This window comes from Otolemur garnettii, unplaced genomic scaffold, assembly GCF_000181295.1.
Source record: "Otolemur garnettii isolate 467f Iridium unplaced genomic scaffold, OtoGar3 scaffold00170, whole genome shotgun sequence".
NCBI lineage: Eukaryota > Metazoa > Chordata > Mammalia > Primates > Galagidae > Otolemur > Otolemur garnettii.
Window position 1 is genome coordinate 755,584 of NW_003852565.1, and position 24,000 is coordinate 779,583.

At 39.8% G+C, this 24,000-nt stretch overlaps 1 protein-coding gene across 1 annotated transcript in view; it reads left to right on the plus strand.

The window, feature by feature from the left end:
* OCA2 (OCA2 melanosomal transmembrane protein) overlaps positions 1-24,000 on the plus strand; it is a 358,711-nt gene that overhangs the window by 143,130 nt on the left and 191,581 nt on the right. The window contains exons 15-18 of the mRNA XM_003800169.1: positions 657-804; positions 2,556-2,613; positions 4,589-4,697; positions 21,130-21,257. Of these exons, the coding sequence (XP_003800217.1) occupies positions 657-804; positions 2,556-2,613; positions 4,589-4,697; positions 21,130-21,257 (443 nt within the window). The remainder of the gene's footprint in view (positions 1-656; positions 805-2,555; positions 2,614-4,588; positions 4,698-21,129; positions 21,258-24,000) is intronic.

Sequence of the window (24,000 nt, forward strand, 5' to 3'; positions counted from 1 at the left end):
AAGTTGAAGTTAAATGGAAGCTTTTATGAAATATTTAAATATTTTTCTGTGATACAATATACCATTTCTCTCTTCTCTATCGGAAGGTGTCTGAATTCAGTGGTGGGTGAAAATTCCACTTATTCTGTTGATTTTGGAGTTTCATCAGGTTGTCTACGTCTGTCTGTCCCATGTCGTAGACTTAAACTCACTGGGGGCTGATTGGGAGGGAGGGCTATCTGCATCTCCTGCCTCGTACCAGGTGCCACAGTGGAGAATCCGGCACACCACCTCCTGAGACTCTCCTTGTATTTCTGATGTTCACTGGATCCACTCCTAAAATCCCTCAAAGACTGGGCAACATCTAGATCTTGGCTGAAAGCAGACCTGAAGGATTTGGGAGCTGACACTGATGTGTTTGTTCAAGAAAGACATTTATTCTTCACTCAAAGAGTTGACATCATGTTACTTTGCTTCCATGTTAAGTTTTAGACGTCAGCTTTGTCATCTGGTTCTGTCAGAATCACTTCTGTGCTGAGAAGCCATGGCCGTGTGTGCCCATGGGCTGTCTGCACATCAGAGGAGCACCTGCCATGTCGAGTGGTGGTGAGCGGAGGGCGGTGTTGCTCATGTTCGAGGTCCCGGGAGATGCAAGATTCACTCTCCTTTCTCCTCAGAACTGAAGCATGAGATTCACGTCTGGCGCCTGACGGCTCAGCGCATCAGCCCAGCCAGTTGCGAGGAGACCGCTGTGCGCAGCCTGCTGCTGGGGAAGGTGCTGGCGCTGGAGCACCTGCTCGCCCGGAGGCTGCGCACCTTCCACAGGTACCAGGCGGGTCCAGCCCACACTGTGCTGCCTGCAGCAGTGGTTCTCATGTTAGAGGTCATGCTTGCTGGTGGGATGGCACGAGCAGCCTGCGCACTGCCTCCCCAGTGACGTCCAGATGTCACACAATACACAAGTGACATGAGGTGATGTCATTGCTCTTCAGAGCACCCCTGGCACCCCAGGCAGCAACACTAGCTGCACACTAGTGACTAATTTTAGGGGCTGCCGATGGGTCTCTTCTGGTGTGTTTTATTGAACCCTCACTTAGCTCTGCAGGGTGTGTGCTGGCATTAGCCCAGTTTAAGGGACCAAACAGCAGAGGCTCAGAGAGTTTGAGCAATGAGCCCAGGGTTCCCCAGCTTGGAAAGAGTGGCACTGGGGAATGAGCTCATGCCTCTAGCTGCTGGGCCTCCCTTCACCCACCTCACAATTACTATACAACAGAGATCAGAACAGTTAGGAAACCTACCCGACAGCATATCCTCCCAGTAGCTAATCTTCAGGCACCCCAAGAATACCAAAGTCCTATTCAGTTCATTTCCTGGCGTTCATCCTTAATCAAAGTTGAGACTTGCAGGGTAACAGGAATTGATGAGTCTTTCCTCTTGGATATGACAAGTGAGTTCCCACTGGTCTTGCCCCTGGCAGCTCCATCCAGAAAAGTGGGAGCCTGTTAGCCCCTGAGGGGTATTGAGGCTGGGGAGTGGGTGGGTGTGAAGTGCATCAGGGCGGGGGGATGTGGCCCCCTGTGATCAGAAGCGAGAGTGGCTTGCATGTTGCAGTCTGCTGAGACTAGGCAACTGTTTAGGGGTCCCCTGGCATGGCTGTCTCAAGGTCTGGTCTGTTAGTGGGGAGAAGCTCGCAGTCCAGGGCACAGCAGCATTGGCCTCCCCCCTAGTCTGAGACCTGCCTCTGCCCAGTGACGCTGAAGGCACAGCATTGTGCCCACTGGCTGTAGGTTGGGGCTAAGATTCGCCAAGTCCGATAGCTCATGTTTGTCAGTCACAGGTGGGAACCCAAGGCCTGGGGAGGACGGTGCCTTCCCTCCCCGCACAGCTGCTGAGGAGCAGATCAGAGTGAGGACGGCCTAAGGCAGCTCCTTGCTGTACAGTCTTGTTCTTATATTCTCTGGAATATGAGATCGTCTGGAGCTCGACTGGGTCTGCTGTGGTGTCCTTAGGGCCTGGGAGGGCTGTGTGGCCACCTCCTGTGACACTCACTGAGGCCACTTTGTCCTGACTGGTGTGCAGACAAGAAACCAGAGAGGGTGGGCTGACTTGGACGGGTTAGACAGGTCGGGCAAGTGGGAGCTAAGGAAAGGGGCCTTAAATGTGTAGGAGGACCCCTCACAGCAGGGGGACACAGACCTGAGAATTCCTGAAAGTTGATCAATTTTAAAGTAAGTGGCGTTTCTTTTACTGTTTTTCTTTAGTTAGCTGTCCAAGTTAGTTGTAAATGTAAAAGGACAGTGCCCTCATTGGAAACAAAGAAACTCTGAAAAGTAGAAAACATACGTAACGAGGACCAGCAGAGGCTTCCCCTGTTGGAAGGGTGGCACAGCCTCTTCTGGACGTGTCCCACACTCCTGAGCTCACGGGCACTGTTCACACGTCTTCTGGTGTGGGGTTCATGTTATGTATTGCTCATCTTTGGAAATCCAGAGCAGGCATCTTGCCTAGTCCATAAGGCAAGTCATACCCTTACCTGGCTATGCTGGGGAAATAATGAGCTGTCCTCTTCTCTTTAGGCAGATCTCACAAGAAGATAAAAATTGGGAGACCAACATCCAGGAGCTACAAAAAAAGGTATGGTGGTTTCCGTTCCCCGGGATTCTGACTCTCTTTCTGAAGGAGAGGGCATCGATTCCTTTGCTTTACCTCACATGAAGTTACAACTGAAAACCATTTTCTCTTTTTATTCCTGTAGTTGTTCCCAAGATGTTGTTTATTTCCATGAGTTAATGAGAGAAAATGTTTTCCAGGCATGTAGGCATATTCTGTCAGGAAATTGGATAGTTAACATTTTAATATGACCTTTGAGATGCCCTTCATGTGTGCCCTGGTGAGACACACAGGCCTCTGTTCTGGGCCAGCCCTCGCTGACCCTGAAAGGCAAGTTTCCAGGTTCTCGTCTTGCAGAGAGGAGGCAGCAGCTGGGACCCATGAGGTGCGGTGTGAGGGGCCGAGCAGCTTTGGGGACAGACACGGACATGTGTGTGTGCTGCTGATGGCTCTGACTTCTGGGGGCAGAACACTTTTTTTTTTTTATTTTGTTCATTTTCTTGCTCTGGTGACCTGCTCAGCCCACCTGCGGATGCTGAGGGCCCCTCTCAGCCGAGAGAGCCCGGCTCAAGATCTGTCAGGAGTCATCCTCATCTCGGTGAAATTTCACATCTGCGTAGTTTATTTTCTAGGGAGAGGTTGAATATCCACTTTTGCATTACAGCTTCTGCCCTTTGCTGAAGGAGATTAAACAGTTGGCATCCTGGGAGGAGATGTGTTCTTAGAGGACTGGGGCTTGTGGGCTCCTTTTGCAAGCTTGGCCCCCACAGACAGGCAGCGTTGGAGAGGAAGGGTGTTGCTCACACACTTCCAGATCCACGTCTGTACAGACCCTGCTTGCCTTCCCTGACTGCTTTGTTTTAACCAGGAGTTAGAGTATGGACTGTGGGCCACTGGTGAGCGAGGACTGGGAGAGATGGAGGGCAGAGGTGTGGGCTTGGATGTGTCCCTTTATTATGTCTGGGAAATGACCCTGGAGAGCTGAAAGGAGCAACTCTAATGGACACCCCAAAGAAGCCTCCACATGCTGCAGCCGAGTGATGCTGGAACACTACTTGACTGCCTGCTCTCTGCTTTTGGCTTTTGAGCTGGCTGTGGCAGCACCCACTTTCTAGGTTCATGTGACCCCAGGAAGGTTTTTGGTGTCCCCCTGGCAACTGGCAAGAAGCTCCATCGCTGTCTTCTGAGCACTTCAGTTTGTTCCAGCCATGACCTTTTGCTCCTGATTCTCCAGACAGAATTAAGCAGCAAAATCAGCTTTCCCTGGACATGGACAGGGGAAGATGTGTAGAGCCTTCGTAGGGGGCAGGAAGGAGGGTGGGCACCCAGCAGCTGGTCCTGCAGGGTGGTTGAGTGACATGCTTGGTTATGTTTATGGTTTTGGTGGAAGCAGCTCTAATGGTGTGGCTGGAGGAACCAAGAGGGAACATCTTTCACTGGCTGTCCTGCTGCTGTGTCTCAGCTGAGCCAGATAAGGTGACCTGTGGTTATACAGAGGTGTGTTCGGGTTTCTATAGATCTATGGGTTTCTGTGATCACAGAGATATGAAGCTCAGGCAACTGAGTCCACAAAGCTACCTAGGAGAAGTGTTGCACACCTTATTCTGAATGTCGCTTTGGTCACCTCCAAAGTGCTCCTCTGGGCCATCTGGTGACTGGTGATGTTCAGCAACGAATGCATGTGTCTCCTCATCTAGTGCTGGGCAGGGCCAGGGCCAGCTCGACAGTCTGCATGTTCTGAAAAGCTGCTTAGTCAAGTGCTATTAAAAGGGCTGTGCTTCATTTCACACCTTTATGTTTATTTTTCATAAAGATTCTGAAAGCTGCAATTCTGAATCTGTACAGTTTTCCTCCTGATGTGTTACCTTCCTTCAGGTTTGAGATGTCATAGTTTTCATTGTAAAAAGAGACGTAGTGCTCCAAGTCATGTGGGAGGATGGACATGCTGCGGGTCAGGAGGCTGAACTGGGCCAGTGAGCAGTGTGCTTCTCTCCTACAGCACAGGATATCAGACGGGGTCCTGCTCGCCAAGTGCCTGACGGTGTTGGGATTCGTCATCTTCACCTTCTTTCTCAATTCCTTTGTCCCTGGCATTCACTTGGATCTTGGTGAGTCTAATCTTTTCGTTAGCTTCTGTTGACAGGTTTTGCAGGTGATGGCCCAGTCTGGAAGGGCAGGTTTCAGAGCAGGTGTGCTGGTGAGCAGGCCAGAGAGGGCTGAGACTGGGGTGCTGCTGCAGCCGGCGATGGCACCCAGCAAAGCCTTGCTGCTTGTTTCCTTTGAAAGGAGAGAGAGAAGGGGAGAGAGGTAGGTGTGCACCCCCAGCCTCTGCTTCTCAGTGCTGTGGGTCCTCAGCCCCTCCAGGGTCCAGCATCTTTAAACTGTTCCCAGAAGACACAGCAAATCTACTCAGCACAGCCATTTTGCCTTTGGTGCATCTCAACGTGGTAATGAAATGGGGCCCTGTGAGAGGCCTGGAGAGCTGCACAGGCCCCCCTTGTCTGGCATAGCATCTGACACTTGTGTTTTCCCTGGGTGGCAGCGTCTCTCTCCCTTATTCTCTCCTGCTGTCTTCTCTCTCTTTGCTGTGTTACGGCTGCGAGATCTGATCTTTCCACGCTCTCCAGCCCTGTGTCAGGGTCTAGCCTGTCCCCATCAGATACATGGCTGTCCTTCTGGGGAGCTTGGCACCCACATGTCAACCCTCGGCATCCTCCACTGGTCATAAACATTCTCAACTTCCCTTTGAGTTTTTCAATCGATCTCAGTTACCTCTATTCATGTCATTATTTAAAATAAAACAAAGCAAAACCTCCTCCCAGACCCACCCCTCATGAAAGCACAGGTTTATGGCAAAGATTTGTTTGAGATGATTTCGGGGAGTCTTATCATTAACCAAAGATTTACGCATAGTTTTTCCCCAAAGGTGGATTCTGCTAAGATGTTTAAAATATCTTTGTTTTATCTTAATTTTCATAAAAACTTGTTTCACTGTAAAATTTGAGGTATGTTAATCACTGTAGAAGCAAAGACTCTAAATTCTGTGAAACAGATGGATCAGGCGTCTGTTGACACCATTGCTTGGGTTCCTGGGTTCTGATAGAAACCTTTGGAAGCCAGTGTCCCTTTTCAGTTTTGTGGAAAGAAGCCATGTTTCTAGAGTTCCCCAAATAGTGCATGAAGTGGCATGAAGTGTGTACTCCTGACTGGGTTTCCAGTTTCACTGTTCTGTGTTCACAGGCTCTCAGAATTCTTTTCCCCTAAATAATCTCAACTCCAACTTGCCAGGCAGCCTGGGCTTGGCTGTGTGCTGGGAGGCATTATTTATCCCCATCTGAGTGCTGCTGCGCTTAGCATCTAGATGAAGTAGTGCAGAATGCCACAGCCAGAGTGCAGACAACGTTCTGAATTGCAATTGCAATTGGTGGTTACACCCAGAAATTGTTGTGGTGTAATTACTTTTTATTATAACTCAGACAGAATGCAATTTTAACATTGTGAACCTGTTATCACTACAAGAACGTTAGGTGATCACCAATGGTAATGGAACAAAGGCAATGAGACTGGTGTTGTGTGGGCCAAGGCTTCCATTGGAGAAGTCTTTTGGCTATTCACAGAATATTTTGCTTTGAATCTTATTTGAGATTTTACTTTCAAAGAAAGTAACAGGCTTTTAAAAACTGAAAATATATGAGCGCTTATATGCAGTTTTGTTAGAATTTGGACATAGTCCATAATAATATATATTTTTCCAAAATGTTAAGGGGGCACATTCCTTTTGTTACGTGGATAGCTTGTATAGTGTTTAAGTCGAGGCTTTCAGCATGGCCGTCATCAGAACAGTGCTGGTTGTACCCACGAGGTAAGTTTTTACCTTTCACCTCCTCCCAGCTTCCTCCCTTCTTGGTTTCTCAGGCCCTTTATGTCTCTGTGTGTGCCCATGATTTAGCTCCCAATTGTGAGTGGGGACATGTGGTGTTTGGTTTCCATTCCTGAGATACTTCACAGAGATAATGGACTCCTGTTCCAGCCAAAAGGCTTTATTTCGTTCCTTTTATGGCTGAGTAGTGCTCTATGGGGCGTGTGTGTGGTATATACATATAAGTACATTATATATATATATATATATATATGATTATAATACATATAATAATACATATAAGTAATAGATATAATATATAAAATGTACAGGATATATATATTAGAGATACCACATTTTCTGTATCCATTCAGGAGTTGATGGGCACTGAGGTTGATTCAACATCTTTGCAGTTATGAATTGTACTGCAATAAACATTTAAGTTGCAGGTGTCTTTTTGACAAAAGGACTTATTTTCTTTTGGGTAGATAACCTATAGTGGAATTGCTGGATCAAATGGTTGGCCTACATTTATTTCTTTGAGAAATCTCCATCCTGTTCTCCATAGAGGTTGTGCCGATTTGAAGTCTCTCTAACAGTGTATAAGTATCCTTTTCTCTGGGCACTCAAACCAGCATCTATTGGTTTTTGACTTTTTAATAATGGCCCGTCTGACAGGGGTAAGGTGGTATCTCCTTATAGCTTTAATTGCATTTCCCTGATGTGTGGTGATATTGAGCATTTTCCTTATATATTTCTTGGCCATTTGTCTGTCTTTTTTTGGAAGCCTTCTGTTCATGTCTTTTGCCCACTTTTTTATGGTGTTGTTTGTTTTATCTTGGTGATTTGAGTTCTTTGCAGATTCTGGATCTTAGCCCTTTATCAGATGTATAGCTAGCAAATAATTTCTCTTATTTTGTAAATTGTGTATTTACTCCATTGATTATTTCTTTTGTTGTACAGAAGATTTTTAGTTTAATTAAGTACTATTTATTAATTTTGTTTGCACTATATTTGCTTTTGGAGTCTTAATCATCAATTCTTTCCTTAGCCTGATGTCTAGAAGAGTTTCCCCTACATTTCCTTCTAGAATTTTAATGGTTTCATACCTCCCATTTATGTTTTTTTAATCCATTTTCAGTTAATTTTTGTATATGGTGAGAGGCAGGGATTCTGTTTCATTCTTCCAGAAAGAATGATTATCCAATTTTCTTGGATATCCAAGAATTGGTTATCCAATTTTCCTAGCACAATTTATTGAATAGGGCTTCCTCCCTAGTGCATGAATATATTTGGGTCCGCTTTATCAGAGATCAGTTAATTGAAGGTATTTGAATTTGTATGTGAGTTTTCTGTTCTATTCCATTGGCTTATGTGTCTACTTTTATACCAGTACCATGCTACTTTTTTTTTTTTTTGCAGTTTTTGGCCAGGGCTGGGTTTGAGCCCACCACCTCCAGTATATAGGGCCAGTGCCCTATTCCTTTGAGGCACAGGCACCACCCAGTACCATGCTATTTTGATTACTATAGTTTTGTAGTATAATTTGAAGTAGGATAAGTGATACCTCCAGATTTGTTCTCTTAGAATTGCTTTGGCTATTCAAGCTCCTTTTTGGTGATAAGCGAAGAAAAGCACATAATTATTTTTTCTAGATCTGTGAAATACAACATTGATATTTTGATGGGAGTTTCATTGAATCTGTAGCTTATTTTGGGGAATATGGATGTTTTAACGATATTTATTCCTCCAATCCTTGAGGAATTATTTCTTTCATCAGTGTTTTCTAGTTCTACTTGTAGAGATTTTTCACCTCATTGGTTAAGTATCTTCCTAGGTATTTTATTCATTTATTTTTTTGCAGGTATTGTAAAGGGAACTGAGTTTTTAATTTGATTCTCAGCTTAGTGTATTTATTTATTACTATATAGAAATTCTACTGATTTGTATATGTTGATTTTGTGACCTGAGACTTTATTGATTTCATTTATCAATTATAGAATTTTTTTTTGGGAAATCTTTAGAGTTTTCTAGGTATAAGATCATATTATGGGCCAACAGACACCCTGACTTCCTCTTTTCCAGTTTGGATACCTTTTATTACTTTTTCTTGCCTGATTACTATGGCTAGGACTTCCAGTACCATATAAATTGAAGTGGTGAAAATGGACATCCTTGTCTTGTTCCAGTTCTTAGGGGGAATACTTTCAGCTTTTCCTCATTTAGTATGATGTTGGCTGTGGGTTTATCATGTATGGCTTTTATTATTTTGAGGTATGTTCATTCTATGCCTGCTTTGTTGAGGGTTTTATCATGAAAGGATGTTGGATTTTGTCAAATGCTTTTTTGGCATCTGTTGAGATGATCATATGGTTTTTGTTTTTAATTCTGTTTATATGGTGAGTCTCATTTATTGATTTGTGCATGTTTGCATCCCCAGAATGAAACCCACTTGATTGTGGTGAATTATCTTAAGCTTTTGAATTGTTTGCTAGGATTTGGGGGAATTTTTGCATCTGTGTTCATCAAGGATATGGGTTTGTAATTTTTCCTTTTTATTGTCATTTCCTGGTTTTGATATCAGGGTGATACTGGCTCCATGGAATGAGTTAGGAAAGCTCCCCTCTGTCTTCATCTTTTGGGATAGTGCCCGTAGGATTTTTCTCTGTAATTTGGTGGAATTCAGCTATGGATCCATCTAGTTCTGGGCTTTTTTTAGTTGGGAGACTTTTTATCACTGATTCAATCTTGCTACTCATTATTAGTCTATTCAGGATTTCTATTTATTCCTGGTTCAATCTGGAAATTTGTATGTTTCTAGGAATTCATCCATTTCCTCTAGATTTTCTAGTCTCTGTGTGTAGATGTGTTCAGAGTAGTTTGGGATGATCATTTGTATTTCTGTGGTGTCAATTGTAATTCTTCCTTTTAAGTTTCTGATTGTGCTTATTTGAATTCTCTCTTTTCTTGGTTAATCCAGCTAGAGGTTTATCAATTTCATTTATCTTTTCAATGATTCAACTTTTTACTTCATTTTTAGTTTGTTTATTTGGTTTCAATTTCATTTAATTTTGCTCTGATCTTTCTTTTTGTCTCGCTTTGGATTTGGTTTTCTCTTGTTTTTCTTGTTAATTTGTGAGCTTTCTGTCTTTTTGTAGTTAGTATACACTCCCCCCTTAGCACTGCTTTTACTGTATACCAGAGTTTTTGGTAGCTCATGTCATTATTATCATTCATTTTGAAATAATTTTTAATTTCCATCTTAATTTTATCATTGACCCAAAGATCATTTGGCAGGAGGTTATTTAATTTCTGTTTCTTTTTATTATTTATTTTCAGGTTGATGTGAGGGTACAAACAACCAAGTCACAATATTTGAATTTGTTAGTTAGAGTCTCTCTGGTAGCTATGTCCTGCACCAAAAAGGTGTGCCATACACCCCTGCATTGTGCCCATTCAGTGGAAGACCCCCAAACTCCCTTTCCCCTCCCTTCATTTCCCCTCCCCTCAACTTGAGTTGAAATGAGTTTTTCTCACATGTGGGCATTAATTAGATCATCTACTCTCTTCATATTAGTATTGAGTACATTGGATATTTGCTTTTCCATTCTTGGGATACTTTGCTGAGAAGAATATGTTTCAGTTCCATGCAGGTTAATACAAAAGATGTGAGGTCATCTTCTTTTTTATGGCTGAATAGCATTCCATGGTATGCATATAACACAGTTTGTTAATCCATACCTGAGTTGATGGGCATTTAGGTTTCCTCATCTGGGTGATTGTAAATTGAGCTGCAATAAACAATCTAGAGGTTATTCAATTTTCATGTATTTGTACAATTTTGAGAGTTCCTCTTGGAATTGATTTCTAGTTTGTAGTCTGAGGAAATACTTGAAATGATGTCAGTTTTTAAAAATTTATTGAGATTAGTTTTGTGGCTTAGTATATTATCTATCTTGGAAAATGTTCCATGTGCTGATGAGAAGAATGTATATTCAGTAGCTTGGGGCTATAATGTTCTCTAAATGTGTTAGGTTTATTTGTTCTAGGGCAGTGGTTTCTAACTTTTATTTTTTTTTTTTTATCTCACAGTATACTTGAACCTATAGTTAAACTTCTGTGGCACACTTGAATTATGTTGATTAATAAAAAAAATACTTATTGTGCTTTGAACTTCTTTTGAAAATAATTTAATTAATGATCTTTAGAATTTTTCATGGCACACACCTGAGATCCTCTCGTGGCACACTGGTGTGTGGCACACCAGTTGAAAATTACTGTTCTAGAGTCTCATTTAAGTCCAATGGGTTGGTTTTTTTTGTTGTTGTTCTTTTTTTTTTTTTTTTCAGCCTTAATTATCTGTCTAGATCTGTCTAGTTCTGTCAGTAGAGTGTTGGTATGTCTCACCATTGATGTACTGCTGTTTATATCTTTTCTTAGTTTTAGTAGTATTTGTTTTATGAATTGGGGAGCTCAGATGATAGGTACATGCATATTTAGGATTGCCATATTTCTTTGTTGAATTGAATCCTTTTTAATTATACATGTAATCACTTTTTTCTACTGTTGTTGAATTAAAGACCATTTTATCTGATATAAGAATAAATATTTCTGCTCACTTTTGATTTCCATTTGCTTGGAATATTTTTTTTCATCTCTTTACTTTTAGGCTATGAGAATCTTTGTGAGTTAAGTGGGATTATCTTAGAGACAGCAGTTATTTGTGCTGTGTTTTTTAAATCCATTCTATCAATTTATATCTTTTAAGTGAGGTATATAGAACATTTATGTTTAGTGTTAATACTGACATGTGAGATGCTGTTCCAGACAGTATGTTATAGTGTTACTTAGTTGCTTTTCTTTGTATTCTCCCTTTTGTTATGTTTTATAAAAGCTGTGCCTTTTATTTTTTTAACTTTTGGATGTTTTTACTGGTGAGTATGAGCCTTTTGTTTTTATGTTTAAAACTCCTTTAAGTATTTCCTAACAGGCTGGTCTGGTGGTGACAAATTCCCTCAGCACTTGCTTCTCTGGGAGACTTCATTTCTCCTTCATTTATGAAACTTAGTTTTCAGGATATAAAATTCTTGGTTGACAGTTATTCCAATTAGGAATATTAAAGATGGGACCCCAATATCTTCTGTCTTATAAGGGTTCTATTGCGAAGTCTGGTGTGAGACTGATGAGTTTTCCTTTATAGGTTACTTGATGCTTTCATCTCACAGCTTATAAGATTTTCTCCTTTACTTTCACTTTGTCCAGTCTGATGACCTGTCTATGGAGTTGAGTGGTGACAACAGGAACACTCACCCACTGGCTCGCATGGTTCCTTGAGCAAAGTTCCTCCCTGGGTATACCAACTTGCACAGCGTCCAATGGCATCTGACAGGGGTCTTGCAGCAGTACTGTCAGAGAAGCCTCATGTGACAAGCATGCATCAGCACATGGGTCCAGGGGAGGGAGTACAGAGTGACTCAAGGGCATGCAGGAGGTGGCATGACATGAAAAAAGGCAAATACGTGTTGTGGTCATGATCATATCCACCTGGTAAAGAGGTAGTTCTCCAGTGTGCAAGGGCCTTCTCCTCATAATATACTAGAATTAATGCAAGGTTGATCAGTTTATCCACAGAGATCCACAGTCCTTATGTGAAAATCTCAGTGTTAGATACTTTTCAACATTCAGGTATTTCAGCTTGTATTTTAGAAAAGTAATTTAGTATGTATGACTGAGTTGTATGTGATACACGTATAACACCCTGTGGGAGCCCAGGGCCAGCACTCCATCATCCATGCATTAGTATTTCTGTGACAAAACATGAGTATTTATACAAAATATAATCAATAAAGTCCTCAAATAGCCTCATTTGAGGTTGAATTTTGACATAAAATTTATTTTAAAATTCTGCTTTCAAGACTTTAGGGGTTTGGGATTGTGCGTAACTGATTATGAAACTGTACAAAGAATCAGTGAGGCAAGCTTTAAAATTTTATCTTTGGCCTTAAATTTTATAACCTTGATTAGTATTTCCTAGGTCTGCTCCTTTGATAATTAGTTCACAATGTACTTCTTGACTCTCTAGGACAGTGGTTCTCAACCTGTGAGTTGCTACTCCTTTGGACTGTATTAAAGGTTTGCAGCATTAGGAAGGTTGAGAACCACTGCTCTAGGACATATTTGATTAGTTTTCAGGTATGGAAACTGTGATTATTTCCCTGATTGTGGCCTGGGCATTGCTGGCCCTCTGTATCCCTCACTGTCCGTATTGTTGAGTAAGTTTGTTGTTGTCCTTGTGAAAGTATTTTTAGCTACAAATAAAGCAATCTTACGCAAAATAGAAGATTATTAGAATGATAACAGGTGAAGCACAAACTCCAAGAAACAATGGGGCCTTTAGGGGAGGCCCCTGAGGAAGTCAGGCAGCACAGGTGTCCAGACACAGGGCACCCCCTGCCCAGGTACCCACAGTGCTCTTCTCTCAACTCGTGATTCTCCACGACAGACCAGATCACCTCATCTTTTTTCTGTTCACAGCAGAATAGCCATTGCTCCATTTGTTTCCCAGTTATAAGATATCAGCTTCAGCCACATACAGAGAAAAGGCTATTTTGAATCCCTTGCTCCCTTTGAAGAGTGATTGGCCCAGGTTGATTACCTTCCCTTCCTAACACAGAAAAGTATGATGAGGAGGGCAGGGACATAGGGTAAAATGTGGCAGGGGTGGCTGAGGGTATACTTCTAAGAGGATGGGGGTCATTATGAGCTGGACAGACATTCCTCAAACTTCCCAATATATTTTCTAGTCACTCGTTTCCAGCAAGTGATTCATTTCAATTAAATGATTAATTTGTCCATCCATTCACTTAGTCATGCATTTATATGACAAATGCAGATGGTGCTTTGGGGATAGGGACAGAATGATGAACGTGAAAACCCAGGCCCTGCTTTTTCCTGGGTCTTTTTTTGAGTGGGGGAAATGGATCTATATTTATTCTCTCAGGGAGTCACATTATGTGCAGCAAGGAGGACACAGTTAATTATGACACCAAGATCTTAAGAGCTCTCATAGTCTGATACAAAGATAAGCCAACGGTGCCAAATTATAAAGCCAAATGTGATAATTTACATAATCAAAGTACAGACGAAAGGCCTAATGAAATCTACAAAAGAAATGAGGAGCTCTAACTGAAAATGCATGAAAGATAACCCTGATATATACAGGGTGGCCATAAAATTCATGTGGAATTTAAAATAGTGTGCACTTTAAAATTACACACAAACTTTATGGACACCCTGTATATAAAGTGTAGAAGGCAGTTTTTACACACATTTTGTGTTAACCTGATAACAAAAATGTTTAAATTCCTGGATGATACCACTCTAGTTTTTGTCAAATATTTATCTTATTTTTACTTTATTTTAATTTTTATTACTTTTTATTTTTATAGATTTAGGGGGTACAAGTGAAGTTTTGCTACATAGATATATTGTGCAGATTAAGTGCTGGAAATAAAGTCTGGGATTTTACCAAGTGTTCCTCTTGATGAATGTGAATAAATACACACATGATTATTTTGGAATGGAATGATAATAAATGTAATGTAAATGGATCTTAGATTTTTAACTGAGAATAATTAACTGTTTTCCTCATTATTTTCATTGTGGGTAAATTTACCACATTCACCATAATACTAAAGAAATGAAATCATGAGAGACAGGGAATGGCTCAGCTTTAAAAAGAATGGAGATATAGAATTCACACGGTACAAAATGCAGCTTGAGAAATTTTATAATTCAATATATTTTAATACATCCACAAAGTTGTGCAACTATTGCCAGTATCCCCTCCCAGGAAATTTTCATCGTGCCCCAGATAACCCCATACCTGTTAGTGTTTGTTCACTTGCCACCCTCTCCTTCCTGCCTGACCCCCAGTCCCCAGATACCAGCAACCCTACTTTCTGTTTCTATGGACTGCCAGGTCTTTTATGTCTGGTTTCTTTCACTTAGTGTAATGTTTTCAGGCTTCATCCATGTTGCAGCATGTATTTAGTGCTTCATTTCGTTTTATGGCTGAATTATATTCATGTACATATAATATAGTAGAACTTCATGGTTTCCCACTCCCTACACTGACCCTTCCCTACACTGACCTAATCTTCATGGACAGATATGCACCACATGTACAAATTAGCACAGTAGCCTCGATCCTCATGTTGACCACCTCTGTATGTGGCTAGTTTGTTACAGTCTCTGGGTGATCAACTTACAGAGGTTCTACTGTATATATTTTTCTGTTATTCCATAGATAAAATAATAGACCAAAAACTATCTTCTTTTTTACAGTAGTAGTAAACTTTTATTTTTAAATGCCTATTATGCCATTAACTCCTAGGGAAAAGGTTCCAGTAGCTCAAGGAGGCACCTTGCCATTGAATGTGAAATAATAATAATATAAAAATAAGGAAAAGAAATTAAAAATATAATTGTATCAAATAAAGGAGAGAGAGAGGAGAAAAAAGTAAAGAAAGAAGAAAGACACCCCCCCCACCCCACAAAGAGGGGAGGGATATCTTGGCTGTTGCACGAGCAATTTATGTGGGAAGGTTGAGAAAAGTAGAAGAGTCTCTATCAAAAGAGAAAACGGAGAGGAGTGAAATAGAGAGAGAATAAATGAAGCTAAAATACCATCACCAAAAAATGCAGGAACGCTTGTTCTTGATGAAAGTAAAAATTGAAGAATAGTACCAACCAAACAAATTAGTAAAAATAAAAAACATCAAAATACCACAAAAAGCTCTAAAGCTCTAATAGCCCAAAATAGCAGTAACCTTAGCAACAAAGAAAGGACCAACTTTAATAGGAATATATATGTTGCAATATATTGCTGGGACACCAGGTGGCTGTGGTATTTAGGGGATGGAGAACACAGCCTGCAACCTCTCTCTAGTTCCCAGGCATGGTCCTGGTTCCCAACTTAGTTGCCCTTGGTGATCACCTGATTGTTTCTTCAGCATTCAGATCCCACTGTGTTGGGGTCATAAAGTTCTTCAGAATCCTTCAGAGGCAGGTTTCACAGTGCCACTTGATAACAATTCCTGAAGGATGGGAGTGTTCCTGAGCCTGTCCCAAGACTGGAGTTCTAATCCCAGAAGGCAGAACAAAAATGGCCATGTCTTAGGCTTCTGGTAAGAGGCCTGTGCTCACTATCTTCCCATGACCTTCCCATAATGATGGCCCCTGGCAGCTGGGATCTTCCCAGTATGGCTGCCCCACATGCCACCAAACTGATGGCAATTCCACTTCAACTGGTACAAATCTGGCTGCTGTATACTGTTTGAGTCTATCCACTCTGCCAAGCTTTCTGCTCAATGTGCAGCTTCTCCCGAGAACTGAAAACTCCCAAAGGCTTCCTCCTTTCCCCAGATCTCAGTGGGTGGGGGCAGCCATTCCTGCTGGCTCCCAATCACTTGCCTAGTGTGTCAGATTTCCACTGCTCCAGATCACACAGTACACCACCATCTCTCTGTGCACTCCAAGCTATGACTCCAGGTAAGTTTCCCACTCCAGCTATGACTGGGTTCTCTTTCTTTCCTCAGTCATACAGGAGAGCTTAGCCAGACAAACCTTCTGGTCTGCCATCTCACTTAGCCCTATTTGGAAAGTTTTTAACCATTATTTTTTCATTCTTTTCATCCCTTCTTTCCTCCTGCAACACCCAATATATGTATGTTGGTCTGCTTGGTGGGTGCCTTAGGCTGTGTTCACCTTCCTTCCCCCTTTTTATTTCTTCTCTGAGACTTAACACTGTATATTGTCTTCTCTTCAGATTTCTTTGTAGAGAAGATTCTTTGTGCTGCATGCTCAAATCTGCTGTTGAACTCTTCTAGTGAATTTTTAATTTAAGTTATTGCTCTTTTTGGCTCCACAAATTCTATTTGATTTCCTTTTGGGTCATTGTAACATTTTTTAACTGTACCAGTTAGTGTTAAGTATTTCCTAATTGTTGTGAAACAGATTTCTAGAAGTTTTTCATGTTGTGTATATGAAACTTTTTACCCATTAAACAACTTCACTTTTCCCCTTTCTCCAGCCCGTAGTAACTAACATTTTACTCTGTTTCTGTGAATTTGACTACTTTAGTTACCCCATATAAGTGAAATCATTCAATATTTGTCTTTTTGCAACTGGGTTATTTCCCATAGCATAATGTTCTCAAGGTTTATCTATGTTGTAGCATTTTCTTCCTGTTTAAGTCTGAATAATACACCATTGGAAATATATGCCACACTTTCTTTATCCATTTATCTGTCAGTGGACACTTGTGTTTCTTCCACATCTTGTTATTGTAGATAGTATTGCTTTGAACGTGAGTGTGCAAATATTACTTTAAAAGCTACTTTCAATTCTTTTGAATATATATGCAGTAATGGGAGTTCTGGTTCATACAGTAGTTCTGTTTTTGATTTTTGGAAGAACCACTATACTGTTTTCCATAGTAGTTGCGCTGTTTTACATCCCAGAAACAATGCACAAGGCTTAGTGCACATGCCTGCCATGGTGCTGTTTTTTTTTTGTGTTTATTTTTTTGTGTTTTTTTTTTTTAAATTTTGATAGTAGCAGCCATTCTAATAGGTATGAGGTGATATCTTAGTGTGGTTTTGATTTGCATTTCTCTCATTATTAGAGATATTAAGCATCACTTTATATATGCTTTTGACCATATGTATATGAGCTTTGCAAAAATGTCTATGTGGGTCTTTTGCCCATTTAAAGCATTGTATTATTTGTTTCTTTTGCTTTTTGAATTGTAGGAGTTATTAATTAATTAATTTTTTTTGAGACAGAGTCTCACTGAGTCACCCTAGGGTTGAGTGCCATGGCATCATAGCTCATAGCAGCCTCAAATTTGGGGGTGATTCTCTTGCCTCAGCCTCCTGAGTAGCTGGGACTATAGGCACCTGCCACAATTCTTAGCTATATATATGTATATATATATATTTTTTTCTATTTTTAGTAGAGATGGTGTCTCTCTCTTGCTTAGGCTGATCTCCAGCTTCTGAGGTCAAGAAATACACCCACCTTAGCCTCTTAGAGTCCTGGGATGACAGGCACAGGCCACCATGCCTGGCCTGAGTTATTTATTCTTGATTCAACCTTTGAAAACTTTTATTCAATTTTTAAAAAGTTTTAGAATTTTATAGGGTACGCATGTTTTGGTTACATAATTTGCTTTTGTGCATTTTAAGTCAAAGTTATGTGTGCCATTCACCCAGAATGTGTACAGTGTGTATCATACCAGTTAGGTGTGAATTAATGAACCCCTCTTCCCCCTCTCGTCTACTTGATTTCCCATTGAGTTTTACTTCCATATGTGCACCTAAGTGTTAACTGACTAGTTTTAATTTAGTACTAAGTACCTGTGGTGTTTGTTTTTCCATTCTTGTGATACTTCACTTAAGAGAATAGTATCCAGTCCTATCCAGATTGTTACAAAAGATACTAGGTCACCATTTCTTTTTATGATTGAGTAGTTCGTTATATATATATATATATATATATATATCACATTTTATTAATCCACTAATGTACTGATGGAAACTTGTTTTTTTCCTACATTGCAGTTGTGAATTAATGCTGCGATAAACCTACAAGTGCAAGTATCTTTTTGATAAAATTTCTAACTTTTGGGTAAATGCCTATACTGGGATTGCTACATCAAGTGGTAGGTCTACTTTTAGTTCTCTGAGGTATCAATATGTATTCCATGGTGATTGTAAGAGTTTGCAGTCCACCAATTGTATACAAGTGTTCCTTTCTATTGGCATCCACACCAGCATTTGTTGTTTTGGGGCTTTTTTTTTTTTTTTTTGAGATGGAGCCTCAAGCTATCCCCCTGGGTAGAGTGCCATGGCATCATGCTCACAGCAACCTCCAACTCCTGGCCTCAAGCGAGTCTCCTGCCTTAGCCTCCCAAGTAGCTAGGACTACAGGTGCCCACCACAATGCCCGGCCATTTTTTGGTTGCGGCCATTGTTGTTGTTTGGCGGCCCGGGCTGGGGATTTGAACCCGCCACCTTAGGTGTATGTGGCTGGCGCCTTAGCCGCTTGAGCCACAGGCGCTGAGCCTGTTTTGAGGCTTTTTGATAAGGGCCATTCTCACTGGAGTTAGATGATCCCTCACTGTGGTTTCGATTTGGATTTCCCTGATGATTAGAGATATTGAGCATTTTCACTGTTTGTTGGCCATTGGATTGTATTCATTTGAGAAGTTCCTGTTGATGTCTTTTGCCCACTTTTTAATGGGATTATTTGATTTTTTTCTTGCTTATGTGCTTGAGTTCTTTATTAGCAGCCCTTTATCAGATGTCTAGCATGTAAATGCTTTCTCCCATTCTATTGTTTGTCTATTTACTCTCTTGATTGTGTTGTTGGCTGTGCAGAAATATTTTTAAAAAGGTCTCATTTGTTTATTTTTGTTGTTGCTATGACTGCTTTTGGGGTTGTCTTCATAAATTCTTTGCCTCAGGCTCATATCTATAAGAGTTTTTCTAAAACTTTCTTCTAGAATTCTTATAGTTTTATGCCTTAGGTCTAAGTGCTTTATCCATCATGAATTAATTTTTGTGAGTGGTGAGAGGTGTGGATCCTATTTTAGTCTGTTACATGTGGCTATCCAGTTTTCCAAGAACCATTTATTGATTTGGGATTATTTTCCCCAGTGTGTATCTTTATCTACTTTGTAAAAATCAAGTGTAAATATGAGGATGGTTTCGTTGCTGGGTTCTCTGTTGTGATCCATAAATTTATGTCTGTTTTTGCACTGGTATCTAGGGATTAGGGCTATGGATTAGGGATAGACTACAGCTAGGGCTAAGGCTGGGTGTGGGCTAGGACTAAGGCTAGTGATTAGAGGTAGGGATTATAGATGGGCTGCAGCTGGGACTAGGGCTTGGGTGTGGGCAGGGCTATTGCTAGGTATTAAGGCTAGAGATTAGGGATATGCTGTAGCTGGGGCTAGGGATTAGGGATGGGCTAGGGCCATAGAATGGGCTAGGGATTAGGTCTAGGGATTATGGATGGGCTACATCTGGGGCAAGGGCTAAAATGTGGATTAGAGCAAGGCCTTAGGGATTAGGGAGGGACTTCAGCTGAGGCTACAGCTAAGATCTGGGCTATGGCTATGGCTAAGGATTAGGAATGGGCTATAGCTGTGTCTAGGGTGTGGACTAGGGCCAGGGACTGGGCTAGGATGTGGGATAGGGGTTAGGTCTAGGGATACAGGATGGGCTACAGCTAGGGCAAGGGCGAGGTTGTAGATTAGGGCTAGTAATTAGGGGCAGGCTACAAAAGGGGGAGGCTAGAGCTAAAATCTGGGCTAGGGCTTAGGGCTAGGGCTTAGGGATGGGATATAGCAGGGGCTAGGGCTTGAGTGTGGGCTAGGCAGCTGCAGAAAACTACTACAATTTTTATATCTATAAAGTCTATAATCAGGTCACTGATCTTTTCTTATTTTTGACAATTTTGTCTTATATTTTGTCCTAAAATTTTATTAATCTTACCCAATCTTCTCAAATAAGCAGGTTTGGGTATCATTGCTCTTTTCTAATATTTTTTCATTTCCTATTTCATGGATTCCTGCTCTATTCTTTATTATTTCTTCTACTTATTCTGGTTTTTGTTTACCCACTTAAAAATAGTAACGAAACTATTTAAACAAAACTTTGTGAAAGAAGATTAAGGGATAGCAAATAAGTACATGAAAACATGTTCACTATCATTAGTCACTAGAGAAATGCAGTTTGAAACCACAATAAGATACCAGTTTATACCCATGGGAATGTTTAAAATAAAAGAAATCTGACTAAATCTTGATGGAGATGTGGAAGAACTAGTATTTTCATACACTGCAGGTACAACCATTTTGAAAAATATTTTTACAGTTTCTTAAAACATAAATGTTCCATATAACATTCTATAATATTACCTTATATGATCCAGCCATCCCACTTGTAGGAATTTACCCAATGGAATTGCAAGTTAATGTACATGCAAAGTATTGTATATGAATAAATGTTCATGGCATGTTCATTTGACATAACCAAAAAAAGAGCAGGTAACAATCCAAATGTACATTAATAGGTAAATGGTATGTACCTGTAGCATATCCATATAATGGCATAGTATTTAACAGTAAAAAAGGAATGAACTATTGATCTGCACATATACATCAAAGGATCTTAAATTGATTATGCTGGATATTGATTTTTTCATCTAAATGATCTGTCCATGTATGACTGATAGAAAATCTGCACTTATAGGAAATATAGACAATGTAACTAATCTATAGTGAAAGAAAAGAGATGAAGGGTTTATGGGGAGTTGTGTGTGGGGTGACAAGAGGAACCAGAAAAAGGTACAAGAATTTGGGCCTGAATAAAGTCTTAGGGTGATGGGTATGTTTATTATCTTGATTGTAGTATTGGTTTCATGAGTAATACACATAAACCTAAATGGAAACTGTACTTTTTAAATATGCACAGTTTGTAGTGTATCAATTATCCTCAGGAAGCAAAAAGCAATCAGAAGATAAAAATGCAAAAAGCAATCAGAAGATAAAAATTTAATTCATATGTTAACAACTGAATTATATCTCTATGTCCATTTACTTATTTTTTCAGGATGGATTGCTATTCTGGGTGCCATCTGGTTGCTAATATTAGCTGATATTCATGATTTTGAGATAATTCTACACAGAGTGGAATGGGCAACTCTTCTGTTCTTTGCAGCACTCTTTGTTCTGATGGAGGTAAGACTTTAGAACTTTTGCAATATGATCCTTTACCTGATATTTATAGTTCATGTTTTATTTGGTGAATGAAGAAAGCCTGAGTGTGTAAGTCTTTCCTAAGGGGAAAATGATGGTGATGGTGATTGAATTATTTCAAGTTAACTAACTTTTGACCTCAGCCATCTTAATATTTCCATAAAATTGTTTGTTTGGTTGCTGTTTTTTTAAATCTTGAGTTATCTTTGTGGCTTGTAAGCTTCTTGTAGTTTCATTTGCAAGCAGAATTTGCTCTAAGTTGGATTTGGAGCAAAATGACTTGTGATAGCAAGTTCATAGGGTAATGTATGTTGCTTTAATGATCTGTTTATTTTGTGTAATATATGTTGAGTATTTCCAGATACTATATTATTCATATGCAATTCTTTGCATGTACATAAACTTTATCATGGAAGAGACTACCTCCTAGAAAAGAGGAATAATATGTATTGTTTCAGTTACAGTTGTTGTTACCAAATTATTCACAGTACTTTCAAATCTGGAGGCTTCATTTATTACCTTGTATCTTCTTCAAATGCAAAAGTTTACTAATAGTAAAATGCCACTCCTCAAATGATCTCCCTAATGTCTTTCACACTTCTTAACTTTAACATATATTGTGCTTTCATTTTCATCAAGTTAAAAGTATTTCTAATTTTCCATGTAATTTCTTTTTGACTGATGGGTTATTAGAAGGGTATTTTCAAAGTTCCAAATATGTATTTGGAGATTGCCCACATTTCTTTCTGTTTTTGATTTTTAATTTAATTTACCTGTCAAAGGACATACTTTGCAGATTTCAATTTCAGAGTTTTATTGAGACCTGTTTTGTAGTCCAATATTTGGTCTGTCCTGGAGAATAGTCCACTTGTTCTTAAAGAGTAGGTATATTCTGCTGTTGTGGAGTGTTCTTAGATGTCAGATATGCCATGCTTGTTAATAGTTTTGTTTAAATCTTCTATACATTGCTACTGATATTCTATGTGGCTGTTCTGTCAATTATTGAGAGTAGGGTATTGGTGTCCTCAACTATTATTGTTGAATTGTGTATTTTTCCTTTCAAGTGTGTCAGTTTTGCTTCATGTTCTTTGGGATCTGTTGTTAAGTTTGTATACATTTATAATTGTTATATCATTGAAATGAATACAACTTTTATCATTATTAAATGTCCCTATTTTTTTCTGGTAATATTTTTGTGTTAGGGTCTTTTTTGCCTGGTATTGATGTAGACAATCTGCCCACATTTATTTACTGTTTTCATGGGCTGTCATTTAAAAAAACTCAGCCTGAAATTTTCTACCTTTTGATTGCAATGTTTAACTCATTCAAATTTAATTGTTATTTCTATGATTAGGTTCCTGTCTCTAATTTTGCTATTTGTTTTCACTGTCTCACATCTTTTAGTATTCCTCTCTTTCTCTTTGACTGCTTTCTTTTGTGTTGAAAAAATTGTATTACATATTTTAATTCTCTTTTGTTTCTTTTTTGAACCATATTTTTGAATTATCTTATTGATTGCTCTAAGGGTTAAGATATACATTTTAATTTATTACAATCTGTGCTGGATTACTAATTTACTTCCAGGAAAATATAAGAATCTAGATCCACTTGTCTTTCCTCCTGTGTGCTTTTTATGTGTAGTTTTATCATCATTATTATTTTTATAATGATCTTAAATCAGTCAAAAGGAAAATGATATTTAAAAAAGATGTACAGTTGACCTTTGAACAACACAGGTTTGAACTACATGGGTTCACTTATACATGGATTTTTTTTCAATAAATGTATTGGAAAATTTTTTTAAAAATTTGTGACAATTTGAAAAAGCTTGCAGATGAATAATGAAGCCTAGAAATATATCTATTTAAAAAATTATTGACTCTGCTTCAGCCTTCTCCCCCATCCTGATACTGAGGCTCTTTTGCCAACACTCTGCCTCTGTGTCTCTGGAATCCCCACCAGGCTCAGGACACCATCCCCAAGTTTCTAGTGCTACATCTGGACCCCAAGAACCCACCCCAGAGCCTGTACCTCTGCAAATAAAGAACCACTTTATTTGCTCCATAGTCCAATGACCCATTTGGGACCCTTAGTCTCAAAGCCCCAGATCACTGAGACCTTGGTTAGAGCAAAGGGGCACAGCCATGGTAACCCAGGAAATACACATCCAGCTGCTGCTGCTACTGCTGTTACTGGAGTGCCATCTAGTTACCTCCCCTTACTCAAACCAAGCAGGAGAGTTTCCAGCAAGAGAGTGAACTGGAACCCTCCAAACCTATTCTGAGCTGAGAAAAGAAATCACAGATGAGAAGAAACCAACAAAAGAACCCTGACAATGTGAAGAATCAGAACTGATCAACACTCCTAAGGGATCACAATGGGGCTAGAACAGAGAACTCAAGTATAAGGAAGTTGTGGAAATGACAGAAATGACATTCACAATATGAATGGCAAATAAGATGAATGAAATTGAAGCAAGAGTTGAAAACCAGCAAAATGAAGCCCCCAAAATATTTTAGGAAATTAATTAAAAAGTCACTAAAGAACTAGACAAAATTAGTAAAGATATTATGGAACTTAAAGAAATGAAAGAGTGATTTATGGAATTTCAAAACACAGTAGTAAGTTTCAGAAACAGATTAATGCAAGGCAAAGAAAGAATCTCAGAGCTTGAAAGCAAAGCTCTTAAGCTAATTCAATCATTTAAAGAGGCAGAGAAGAACAA